Below are 13,817 nucleotides of genomic sequence, written 5' to 3'. Positions count from 1 at the left end.
AGAAATGTGACACTTTCACTTGTTTCAGTAACCCTGATAAATAAGGTAAGCACATTATATAGATCAATTACTTAGACTGATGTCTTTAAGCCATTATTTTGTCAATAAAAAGGATTTTTGACCTACATATAACGAAAACCCAATATTTAGGATTAGAATATTAGATCAAATACATAAACAAATACATTACAAATACAAGTGATGTGAGTCAAAGACAAAGATAGTCTAAGACACTATTATGAAGAAACAGAATCAACATTATGTTCTAATTTTCAGCATCAAAAAACAAAATAATTTAGGGGGATCTGTATTACAATGCTCACAAATAATATTTCCTCTATTGTGTAGATGACTGCGATGGACTAGCGGCCTGTCCAGGGTGTAACCCGCCTCTCCTCCATTGACAGCTGGAGATAGGCACCAGAACCCCTTGCAACCCCACAAGGGATAGACGTGTTAGAAAATTGATGGATGTACCGATGACTCATTACCTTTTTCACGACACAATGCCTTTCCCCATTGAGAGAGAAAAAATACACATATAGGACACATATAGGACAAATCACTAAAAGAGAACATGTCTGACAGCATGAAGTAGGCTAAACTAAATCCTGAAAAGCAACACATCATGTCCCAATCTAAAAATAGAAACAAAATCAGTGATATTTATCGGTTTTAACATGGATACAAAGCCAATTCTAATGCTTAGAAGGCTTTGGGATGCTGGCACACCGCAGTGAGAGCCATTATTCACAAATCAAGAAAGCATAGAACAGTTGGAAACCCTTCCCAGCGCCGGTCGGCCCACCATATCGATGTCTCATCCAGGAAGTCACAAAAGAACCCAGAGCACAACTAAGGCACCTTAAGAGTCCCCTGTATCAGGTAAGGTCAGATGTTCAACAATAAGAAAAGGATGGGTTGAAAAGTGCAAAAATTGGAGAATTCCAAGGACAAGACCACTGCCAACCAAAAAGATCACAAAGGCATGTCTCACATTTGGCAAAAAAAAACCACTTTGATGATCCCCAAGACTTGGAGATATGCTTGGGCAAATATTCTGTCAACTGACAACTCAAAAGTGTAACCCTGGAAGATTTGCATCCTGTTTCATCCCGACATGAAACCAACACAGCATGTAAAATACAGAACATCATGCATTCAGAGAGAACATCCGACCCATGTGACATAACCTTAAATCAGCCCACCATGCTCAAAAACCCTCCAATGGGGCTAAATTAAAGCAATCCCGCAAATCTGAGTGGGCCAAAATACCTCCACTATGATGTAAAGGACTCACTCGCAGTTATTGCAACAAAACATCAATCCCACTTTGTAGTCCAGGCCCCGGGCAACATGAAGCAAAAACTTTAGCAGGAATACACAAAAATAACTCAATACAGAGAACTAGGTAAGGATGACTTGGTTAAAACTGAAGACACAAAACCTAAGCTCAAAACATTACAGATAAAGACAAATATGTGACTACTGAAATAACTTAAGGTTTTATTAGATTGCATTAAAAAAAAGACTTGAAATAAGAAAGAGTGCTTGTGCAGTACTATTTCCCCCAAGGATTGGATGCTATACTGCCTTAATTCTGACGCATGCATGCCACGTGGAAGTAAAGTTTGTTCAGATTTATTACACCATGCAGAGCTGTAAATCCACACATTTTTGCTGCCACACTTTCATCTTTGGCACAAGACTACAAATCAGATTCAGTCTCTGGCCAAAGTATGCCTTTCTAATTGAGAGGCAGTATTCTTTAAAAGGCAGAACTCTCTTGAGATAATGAAGTGCTCAGTCATGGAAACAAAATGAAATCCCAATGCTCTTATATGGTGTTTTGTGTATGAGAAACAGAGCAGGAAAGCAGCTCTAGGTGGAACATGCCTGCAAATTAGGTAAATTGCCCTTGAAGATGTTTTGTAAAATTCTTTGAATATCATGTGCTCATGTCTGAGCAAAACAACATTCTTTTGTTTACCACATTTAAAGACATTTTCCAGCACCTTTCTCAAACCTTAAAATTAAGTCTTGACATTCAAAAATCAGTTTGTACCATTAGAGATTTCATACACCATTTATACACAATTAAAAAAAAAAAAAATTAGTATCCTGTCATGTTTTGCTCCCTGTTATTTATCTTTGAAAAGACAGAAAATGTAGGGCTTTTCTAGTGACTTTACACCAGAACCACATTCACATAATCACACTTACAAATGCACAACATTCATACACTGATAGACCAGTCGGTGGGCAACTTGGAGTAAAGTGCCTTGCCCAGGAGCACAACAACGTCAGGGACCAAGCGACAAAGATACAAAATAATATAATCTTTTTAACTTTCCCAAAAATTATCAACAAAATCCACGGAAAAGCAAATCATCAAAAAATGGGGCCCAAAAGTAAATGATGTCAACTACGTCCAACATCACTAAGGATAGACAATGTCTGATCTTCACAAACAATGAACACACATTGTTTGTGAAGTTGCAGAGAAGTATGTTAGAGTGGTGCATGACATGTATGAGAGCTGTAAGACAGTGGTGAGGTGTGCTGTAGGTGTGACAGAGGATTTGGAAGTGCGACTGCACACACTTAATTCTAGCCTGCAAGAGGGGTGAAGTGGTGGAAGCCAACAAATCATAACTGCAAATGTTCAAACCTAAAAATATAACCAAACACAAAGAAGTCTCCTATCACATTAATTTCCCGAACTTTAGTAGCTTTCTCAAAGCCAAGCTCTCATCCTTTCAGCAGACTGGTAAATTCTTCTACTTCCTGATATTGCATCATAAAAGGTTCTACCCCCATAAGTCTTTATATCCGTTCATCCATTTTTCTATACCTACTTGTCCATTGTGTGGTCATTGGTGGTAGACACACTACCTGTCTACACTAGACAGCTGGTGTTGAGAAGATAGGGGTGATATAAAAAGAAGCATGCCTGTCCAAATACTGAGCTTTCTCAGGTATTTCTTCAGAAGGAATTATGCAAGCAACCCCAAAGTTTATTGGCAGCGTACGTGGGTGAATGTTGTTTTTGAGTCATTGACAGGGTGCCGAAACAGGAGCTGTGTTATTGTGTGAGGAAGTCTGGAGTTGCAGAGAAGTATGTTAGAGTGGTGCATGACATGTATGAGAGCTGTAAGACAGTGGTGAGGTGTGCTGTAGGTGTGACAGAGGATTTGGAAGTGCGACTGCATCAAGGGTCGGCTCTGGGCCCCTTCCTGTTTACTGTAGTGATGGACAGGTTGGCAGATGAGATCGGACAGGAATCTTCGTGGGCTACGATGTTTGCAGATGACATTGTGATCTGCGGTAAGAGCAGTGGACAGGTGGAGAAAAATCTAGATGGATGGAGGTTTGTCCTGGAAAGGAGAGTAATGAAGGTTAGTTGAAGCAAAGACAGAATAGATGTATGAATGAGAGGGAGCCAAGTGGGGCCGTGAGGTTACAGGGAACAAAGATAATGAAGGTGGAGAATTTTAAGTACTTAGGGTTAACAGTCCAGAGCAATGGTGATTGTGGAAAAGAGGTGAAGAAATGTGTCCAAGCAGGTTTGAACTGGTGGAAAAAAAGTGCAATGTGCGTTGTGTGATAAAAGAGTATCAGGGAGAATGAAAGGAAAGTTGTACACGATGGTTGTGAGACCAGTGATGCTGGATGGTTTAGAGCAGGGGTCACCAACCTTTTTGAAACTGAGAGCTACTTCATTGGTGTTGTGTCATACATAGGCTACCAGTACTGACCTTTGAGCTAGAAGAGTCAGAGTTCATCTCAACTTTATGTAAAATAGTAGACATTTGCATGCTTTGTTATAGATATTGTCATTTTTAAATCAATACAAATGCAAGTGTGAATAAACAGGAAGAGTAACAGAATAAAGTAAAGTTTCGGTTGTGCTTTTTTAGAACAGGCTCATGGGCGCCACATGTGGTCCTCAAGGGCTACTTGGTTCCTATGGGTACCATGAGATTTATGGATGGAGTTAAAAAGGTCATGAAGGTACTTGATGCGTGAGTAGATGTGAAAGATAGAGTTAGATGGAGATAAATTATTCACTGTGGCGACCCCTGAAAAAAGAAAAGCCGAAAGAAAAAGATGTGGGTGAAAGTTGCGTTTCCTAATTTGTAAAGTAAAACCATCTACAAGGAGTAGGATTGTTCAGAAAAGTCAACATGCAAAGGAAAGACACAGTGAGAAGGGTTTTCTCCCTGAGGTTAGTTTGATCATAAACATTCAATCAAAGACGAGATGTCGGGGCATTGTGTGGGATGAGCGGAGAAAAGCAAAGACCAAAGGAATCTGTTTTAGGAGATAACCCGCAGATCAGCTGTGAAGCGCTGAGCTGAAGATGAAAGAGTGTGAAGATGCAGTGGAAGGTTTTCTCTCTGAAACTGAGCAGCTTACAGTCTTTTGTGCATTGACTCAATGATCTGGCTCCAGTCAAAGACCACCGGGTACTGCGTGTATTAACTATTTACGAATTGTAGGTCTATTTTCACTTATTTTCCTTGGTACATATTAACGTTAGCCATTTTAACATAGTGAACGAAAGTAGTGCAGCTACAAAATTAAACATTAACTGCTTACATGAGTTCATGCAGAGAAATGAGAAAACAGTGTCAATGCTGTGGCATGAAGTTTCTGTAACACCCTACCCTCATTGTCATAAGACCTGAGACATTAGGAAGGCCACAGACACCACCGATCAAGAGCAGACTGCAGCGTTTCTGAGAAATCCTCATCACTAAAATTGTTAAACAATCTGCAGTAACATCCTGCTGCAGTTTGCCAACATCAGTCCAGCTGATGGATGTGTAATTTGATTTGTGTGACCCTGAATAGCAGAGCCCTGTCCATTTTCCAAATGATTTGTCCTAAGGTTTGCAGAGACTTCTTTTTTGTGTGTAGTTTGGTGTAAATTCCTGCCAGGCCTTAAACATGTGTTTATAAATGTCGCCACATAATTGAAAACCTTGTCAAATAGTGTCAGGAAACTTAACATAAAGTGACTTTCAAAAATAGTCATACCATTACACCTTTTCACATTTTGACACATAAGTGATCACATAACACATAATCACATAAGATTTTAAGTGATTATACCTACACAGCGCAGCACATTATTGCTAAGTGGAAGGTTAATGATGCATGGCTTTTAAAAGTGTCATCCACATTTGTATTCAGTCCCCTTTACTCTGAATAAAATGCAGTTCAAACCAATTGCCTTCATTAATTGGGTAGACCCATTTGTATTTGAACCTCAGTATAAATACAAATACGAAGGCCTCAGAGGTTTGTTAGAGAACTTTAGCATACAAACAGGTCAGGGATAAACATGTAAAGATAGTTTAAAGCAGGGTTAGGTTGGAAAACAATATCCCAAGCTTTGAACAACTCAACGTTTCATTCAACTCATCATCTGAAATTTGAAAGAGTATTGCACAGATACAAACCTAAAAAGATATGACTGCCCACCTAAACTAACAGGCTGGGCATGGAGAGCTTTGATCAGAGAAGCAACCAAGAGGCTGATGGTAACTCTGGAGGAGCTAAAGAGATTCATAGCTCAGGTGGGAGGATGTGTTGACAGGATGACTACTTGCCATGCACTCCACAAATCTGGCATTTGCAGCAGATTCACAACAAGAAAGATATTTTAATATTTTTGAAAAGGCAAAAGGAAAATAAAGTTGTTTTTTTTCCCCACAAGCCACTGGGAATAAACTGCAAACATGTGAAAGAAGGGTAAATGAAAAGTTTAACTTTGTGGCCTGCATGGAAACCATTGTGTGTGGTGGAAAACGAACACTGCGTATCCCCCTGAACACACCATCCACACCGTGACACATGGTGATGGAAGCATAGAAGAAGCTGGTCTAACTTGATGGGCAGATGAATGGAGCTAAATACAGGGAAATCTTTGAAGAAAACATGTTCAAGCCTGCAAAAGATTTTAAACTGCTGTGAAGGTTCACCTTCCAGCAGGAGAACAACTCTAAACATAATGGAATCGTTTAGATTCATGTGTCAGAATGAATGACCCAGTCAAAGTTCAGACACAGTCTCTTCATTCAACCTGACTGAGCTCGAGCTATTCCTCATCTAAAGATGGGCATGAATTTCAGTCTCGAGGTGTAGTTCAAGGGGTATGAACACGTGCATTTCGGAGTATTACCCTTTATGTGTCAGGAATTGATGTGGGCAAAAAGCTGGTTATCTTTTACAAAGTAACAATGATGTCAACATGACACAGAGGGCATTCTGCTGTAAAGTGACGTGTTTCCTCCTCCAAAAAGGACAAATCTGAACTGTGACTTTACCCTTTATGTGTTCTGTTTGTGTGTGTCTGTCAGAGGCCCGATGAGGAGGTGGTGGTTGACCAGGGAGGGACCAGCTCGGTGATGAACACTCACTATGAAAAAGAGGAGCTAGAAGGTGAGAACTGTTCACATTCGGAAAATTGCATTGATTATATATGCCTGGTTGTCTCTCCCTAAGGGCATGAATTGGTTTTACGTTGTGGTCCCCATGGCTGATGATTGGATGATTACCATAGAGAAGCATTTTCACGCCTTTGAAAACAGTTTAATTTGTTACAAGAAGAAAAAAATCTGTTTTTTAACTAATAATTTTTATTTTCCCTTCCCCCACTTTCTAGAAATACACAGAACCATTTTGTCCTTTGTGTTACCGGAACTCAGAGAAACACATAATATGTAATTTTACATTGTCTAGAACAGAAGGGAGGATTTCTGGTCCTTGTTTCCTATTTGGACTCAGTTGAAAGCACTTGAGCCAAAACTGACTGCCACATCAGCCTACATCCCATCTCAAGCCCAGTTTGTGTGTTAGTAATTCTTATGTGTGCACACAACACCAAAGTCGTTCATGCATGTATCTCAAAAGTATAATAAAAATGAGGAGAATAGGAACATAAGGCATGCTGCACCATGCATATGCAAATGTCAAATTAGACATTGTATTTATTTATGTTTAGTTTCAAGAAAAAATAAATGATTTATTACAGGGAACTTGGTTTCCACATGAAAACTTACTGTGAATCCAGATGAGAGAAAAAAACATGCAGAAATATCAGTAGTTTCCAATATCTAATTCCAGACTAACATGCATGTTTTTGAGCTGAGAGAGAAATCGACACAAGCAGAGGGAGAGCCTCCAAACTGGGCATAGAACAGGCTTGATTGGGATTTGAGCCCAGGCTTGTATTGCTGTGGTGTAGGAGCGCGCTTATTTGTGCTGCAACATTTTTAACCAGTGCTTAGGAAGTAAAACAAAAACCCAAGATGCATAATTAGAAAACAAACCATTAGCATCCCAAACAGTAGTTGCAGTAGGATTCTGTTGAGGTACTTCACGTCCAACTAAATCACAACATGCTTTCTTCTGTCTTTGCCTTTTGATTTATATCTGCACTTTTATTCTTTTAATCTCTATTTTGCCTGTTTTTTTTTTACCTCTTTTATTGTCTTCTTAAATTATAGGTTTTTAAGCATTTCTGCTTATTTAATGTTTGCCCTCTGTAGTTCTGCTGTTGTATCTTGGTTGTGTGAAGCACCTTAATCTACATGCCTGTTGGAAAGAAGCTATATAAATGTACGCTGCTATAAGTTTAACTGATCAAAGTTTTTGGCCTCACCGAACTATCTACATGTTTTTAATTAATCAATTAACACAATATTGATAAAATACGGAGACTAGAAGCACTTTGTGTGTTTTTGTGTTTATAAATGAGTACATTTTGACAATTTTCAGAGGATCAAAAAACTCTAATCCACAACTTTAATTGCCCGGCTCTTTTACATTCATTTTACTTAATTCCTGGTTTATTGTTTGAATTTGGGTGAGGATGAAAGGTGAATTAGATGTCAATGGGAAGTGGAAGAACTAAAAATATTGAATCCTGTCAATGAATGTTTCTATTATTAAATTATATCTGTCTTTAGTAGTTGTAAACTTTGTATTAAACTGAAAAATCTTATAATGAAAGAAATAGAAATATTTAATATTCTTGGTATTGCTCTTTTTAGAGATTTTTTTTTTTATGTTGTCACATTTAGCTTGTTGATGCTGCAGCAAGTTTCACCCTAAATTAAACTGACTGATAATAATTACAGCTGGCAGCGGCTGAGGCTAATGTGTGAAAGGAAGCAGCAGGAAAGGTGTTTTTCCCCCTGCTCTCTCTGGAGCCTCAGGCCGACACCTAAACCTCAGCTGGACGCCTGTCACTTTCAGACTCTCAAACTGCCAGGGCCTGTTGTGTTCATTGTTCTGCCGATCTGTTTCCTCTCCTTTTTCAATAACGCTCTGGTCTGCGTTTCTCACACACATTTAGAGATTTCACATGTGGAGAGCTAATTTAAACAAGCAAGGCTAAACTGAGAATTATATTTGCATGGAGCTGGAGCATTTATTTAAACATACCGGCAGAGAGTAACATTTCATGAACAGACTGCAGTTAGGCTGCATCTTATTAAATGAATGTGTTTGCTCAGTAGCATCTCTAATCTGGGAAGTCCACGTATAGCTGACTCACACATCCAGCACACTTTGTCTCTTGCTCTCGATCCCACTCATCCTCCTCAAGCCTTGTTTGTGTTCCCATTTTCGCTCTTGTTCAGCTCCATTCAGTTCAGTTCATACAACGCTCATTCATAATGACTTTGTATCATAGCCTTGTACAAAAAGGGTCCATTACAGATCCAGTTACATGTTTTCAAATCCTGTCTGTTCAGTTGTCACGTTACAGCCACAAGCTCAGATTTTGTGATAGACCAACATATTGGGAAATGATAAAAATCAATGTTTTTTTTTCTTTCTTTTTTTCTAAATAAAAATCTGAAAAGTGTGGCGTGAATTTGTTTCCAACTCTCCCTGGGCCCAGTGTCTCTAATGTATGATTAGCCGCTGATCTAAACACTTTTCATTGTAGCTCTGGCTCTATAGTTAGGGTTGTTATCCTGCTGGAAAGTGAACCTCTGCCTCACATATGGTCGGTACCAGCTGTTTCTATCCACACTAGTGGTGTCTCACAACAGAAGGGCAAAGGCATAAACTGTTCAATCATTTCAGCAATTGTATACATCCCCATTTTGTAACAGCTAGCGTACAGTGGTGGTACGCTACTTGCACTGTACGCTGCTTTTCCAAATAGGAAAAGCAGCAAGGTGCAGTCTTTAGCGCCTTCATTTTTTTTACAAGCATATTCATAGTTGAATAAAAGCACAGTGGGAATAATTGTTGCAAAATATTACATGCGCTTGAATGAAAAAACGTCTTAGAAGTAACACTTATGAAGCTAAACTTTGTAGTTAGCATGCCATCTAATACCGTGTGGCTCCAGCAAGCATATAAAAACCAAAGGAGCATTCTCCCTGTTGTGATTCTCTTTTTATAAATTGTATCCGCAGCAACCGTTTCAAGTTTTTTTTTGCAGCCTCTAATGTTTTTTTCCAGCATTGTCCTGAATTTAACTCAATCCATCTGCCCATCAACTCTGACCAGCTTGGCTGTCCCCAATGAAGAGAAGCTTCCCCACACCATGATGCACCCACCGCTGTGTTTGCACAGTGGGGCTGATGTGGTGTAGTTCATACGCAGTCTTGTTTTTCTGCCACTCGTAGTTTTAGTCTTGTCTGAATACAACAGCCTTCTTCCACTTGTTTGCTGTATCCAATGCATGGCTTGTGGCGCACTGTGAATGGGACCTTACATGGCTTTCTTTTAACAATTGCTTTCTTCTCACCATATGTCCATAAAGGCCAGATGTGTTGAGAGACCATCTGGTCAATATCTTAATAGCTTCAGATATTGTTTTGTAACCTAATCCTGCGTTAAACATTGCCACAACATTCTTCCTGACCTGTCCGCTGATGCTGCTTTATCACTGATGTTCTCTTACTGAGGCCTTCGCAGAACAGCTGGATTTCCACTGAGATTAAGTCACACTCAGGCCGACTCTGTTTCCTAATTAGGTAACTTTTTAAAAGCAGTTGGTTGCACTGGACGTTGTTTAAGGGTATGAGATTAAATGGTTGCTCAACACAAAATCACACAACAGATTTGTATTCGTAAAAAAATGTGAAAACGATTAATCATTTCCCTTCCACTGAGCACTACCTCGTGTTGGTCTACCTTACAAATGTTGGACTAAAAACATTGCAGTTTGGGGTTAAAATGTGACAAAAGACAATGGATCCTGGATTCATGCTTGTGTTAAAGATCCAGTGCTGTCAAATCTGCTGATGTTTTGAGATTTCTGTTTTTAATGCCCCTTGCAAACTTTTAAAATCGACTTTCAGCCCTTTCTGTCACGTAAAGATGTCTTTGCACACTAATTCCTATTCGTAATGACAGCATGTAGCACTCTTATTTCACATTTATAAAATCTTCACGTCTCCCTTCAGGACACAGGACTCTGTTTGTGGGGGTTCGGATGCCGAGGCAGAGCCATCGGCAACGCAAACCCCACGGATCCCGCCACCGGAAGAAAGATAAGAGGGCAGGAAGCATCACGACACAACAAAGCGAGGAAAGTGAGACCGGTGCCAGCAGCCATGGTAACACAGGCCACTTCACACACTCCATCGGTATAAAGCTCTTGTTAACCTTCGTAATGCTTTTTTTTTTTAGAACTCATCCAGTCACACATGTACATATATGTACAGGCTCCTCCAAAAGAGATCAATGCTGCTGATTTTTCTCACGTGGTTGCATGACCACTGCACTTCAGGCAAACATTGACAGGCCATTAATGACCCATTCAGGAACAGAAACTAGTCCACAGGATGGATTTCTGTGTAGTCTTTTTTATTTTTTTTAGTGAATGTGCCTGTGCTGCCATCTAAAGGCTCGACATCAGTAAGAAATTGAAATATGTGTGCTCTCTGAGAACTAAAGTTAATTCTCCCTCCTTCCTTCGCATGCGGTTGCTCCACCAGACACTCCATCCCAGCGGGTCCAGTTCATCCTGGGCACAGAGGAGGATGCCGAGCACGTCTCCCATGAGCTGTTCACCGAGCTGGACGAGATCTGCGTGAAGGATGGCAAAGATGCCGAGTGGAAGGAAACAGCCAGGTAAGGATCTCTGTTGGGAGCAGCTGAAAAGAGACCCTGGCAATAAAGTAAATGGTAGAATGAGATATGCACAAGGACAACTGGTTATTACATTTAGAGATTAGGGAATCATTTATCCCTTGGCTTGCTTAAAGTGAAAAGATGAATCATACAAAAGCTGCATTACTTTCAACAAAGAATTTCAGATTTACCTGCTAATGTTGGGGCTTCAAGCTCCCCTGAAATAACTGTGCATATCGCCTGATTAGATATTGAAAGTGAGGCAGGGAAAGTGATCTCGTTACAATTAAATGCTGCTGGTAATGAGCTGATCTAGATATACGCTGATCAAACTTTCAAGAGTAAAAATAATACAAAACAACAACTAAGTTATGAGCTAAAGATCTCTTCAATCAAACAATATACAGCTTAATACAGTCGCATCATTTTTAGCTCTGCAGACAAGGTGCGTCGTGCTCTAATGTCAGGGTTGCTAGTTTGATTGCCAGGTTTTTCTCTTTCAAGAAAATCGGATTGCCCTGCGACAGACTGGCGACCTGTCCAGGGTGTACCCCGCCTCTCGCCCATTTGACAGCTGGAGATAGGCACCAGCAACCCCCGCGACCCCATGAGGGATAAGCGGTTTGGAAAATGGATGGATGGATGGATGGATGGATGGAAGAAAATCGGATGTGACACTAAACCTTAAATAACTCGTCTGTTCAAATCACTTCAGCTTGTTTATATATCACCAATTCACAACAACCATGTTCTCAATTGTCTCAAGGCACTAAAAAGAAAACACCTGTTATATACATGAATGATGTCAATTCGGTAATACAGACACTATTAAAGTAAGTTACATACATTCCAATTTGTTCCTAGTTATAAAACAACACAAGTTCAGTTTATTATTTAAGTTGGTAAAACATTTTCTATTTATGGAAACCCAGCTGATTGCATTGAGACTCAGACTTGCAGAAACCACTTCTCCTGAACAAGCGGGTAGTGATAATGGACAGTCGATTGCATGGCGTCATTAACTTTGCAGGAATCCTCCATGCTGAGCAAGCGTGTAGCGATATAGTCATAATGAATGCTGCTCCTCTACCAGGAATAAACCTCCAGCAAAACCTGGCTCAGTGTGAGCAGCCATCTGCCACGACCAACTGGGAGTTTCAGAAGACACAAACACATAAAAGGAAACACAGAAACCTTGATCCACGAGCACTTTCTATGTTAAAGAAAAAGTAGCATGTTTATGGTAGCAATAACTCCTACACTGTCTTATTGTTGGAGAGAAATGTGGCTAAACTGAGAGAAGATCAACCTAACGTCGTTAATACTTGACGAAAATGAATAATAAGAAGGAGAGCACAGGTGGTCACTATGCCCATCAGCAGCCTGAGACTGTACTACAGAGATGGCTTAGGTTAACCTAACTACAGCCACTATAGCCGCCCTAACTAGAGGATTTGTCAAAACAGAAATTTTTAAGCCAGATCTTAAAAGTAGACAGGGTGTCTGCCTCACGGACCAAAACTGGGAGTTGCTTCCACAGGAGAGGAGCCTAATAGCTAAAGGAGCTGTCTCCCATTCTACTTTTAGAGACTCTAGGAACCACCAGCAGACCTGCAGTCTGAGAGCGAAATGCTCTAATAGTTTACAACAAATGTCACCTCAAAGCACTCAAAAAAGCTATTGAGCGATTCAAATTCAGATCCATGTACTCTGTTTAGATTCTGACTACCTCCTACATAAATTAAATGTTGACCACATTCAAGCTGCGACATTGTTATGCATGAACAGCTGTTTTGGTCAAGTAGCTCATCCAGACTATTGTTTAGTTTGATGTCTGACACCCTTTAGGTGCATCTCAGTCAGTACGAATCTCTTGGAAAAGGGAATTTATTTTTAGTAAATCAAGTTTGATAAAAAATAATATTTGGATTGATTGCATCTACAGTGACATTTATCAAGTGTATCTTTTTATTTATTTTGATGATTGTAGCTAATTTCTAATGGAAACTCAAAGTTTAGTTTCTCAGAAAGTTTCAATATTAAATCGATAAGAAAGCATTTTTTTTAATCTGAGAAATGTTTTCCTGTTGAAAAGCAGATCCAGACACTGTACAGGATTTACACTCAACACTCTGGTCTGAGCTCCTTTTAAATTAATTAATGCATCAACGCTGAGTGGTCTGGAGGTGATCAGCCTGTGGCTCTGATAAGATGATCAGGAAGCCTAAGTTGATTTGATAGCAGCTTTCAGCACACCTACAGTCTTGGGTCTGTTTTCTTCCTCTTAACAGCACTCCATAGACTCTTTAGGCAAGCAGAGTAACACCATGCTCATTAAAGCAGGTAGATGCTACTGGTGTGCTCTCTTTTTTTATTGATCTTACAGTAATTTTCAAATTTTCAGAGAAACTGAATTTTGGGTTTTCAAGACATTATTATCAAAATGAACTGAAACGACCATTTGAGTTGTAGTATATCTCTCTGTAATTAACTAATCAGAACAACAGACGAGTCCCTCTTTTTGAACTGAGTAAATCAAACAAAATAGCTTTTCAATGATATTCTAACATTGGATTATGTGGGAATATTTTATAGTTTTAGCATGTGAGGATAAGAAATTATGCAGATTTTTCATAATTTTTTTCCTTAATAAAACACATCTCTTAAGATGATGTTGCTAAGGTGAAGGTGCTTTTATGGATTTGCGC

The 13,817-nt window shown here is 39.6% G+C and overlaps 1 protein-coding gene across 2 annotated transcripts in view; it reads left to right on the top strand.

The window, feature by feature from the left end:
• slc4a8 (solute carrier family 4 member 8) overlaps positions 1-13,817 on the top strand; it is a 46,884-nt gene that overhangs the window by 14,875 nt on the left and 18,192 nt on the right. For both annotated transcript variants that reach the window (XM_036152104.1, XM_012878160.3), the window contains exons 2-4: positions 6,369-6,450; positions 10,440-10,592; positions 10,974-11,109. In XM_036152104.1, coding sequence (XP_036007997.1) covers positions 6,369-6,450; positions 10,440-10,592; positions 10,974-11,109 — 371 coding nt within the window. The remainder of the gene's footprint in view (positions 1-6,368; positions 6,451-10,439; positions 10,593-10,973; positions 11,110-13,817) is intronic.

This window comes from Fundulus heteroclitus, chromosome 20 (genome assembly GCF_011125445.2).
Source record: "Fundulus heteroclitus isolate FHET01 chromosome 20, MU-UCD_Fhet_4.1, whole genome shotgun sequence".
NCBI classification, from domain to species: Eukaryota; Metazoa; Chordata; class Actinopteri; order Cyprinodontiformes; family Fundulidae; genus Fundulus; species Fundulus heteroclitus.
The sequence above is the reverse complement of the archived record's forward strand: the minus strand, read 5'-3'. Positions and strand labels throughout refer to the sequence as shown.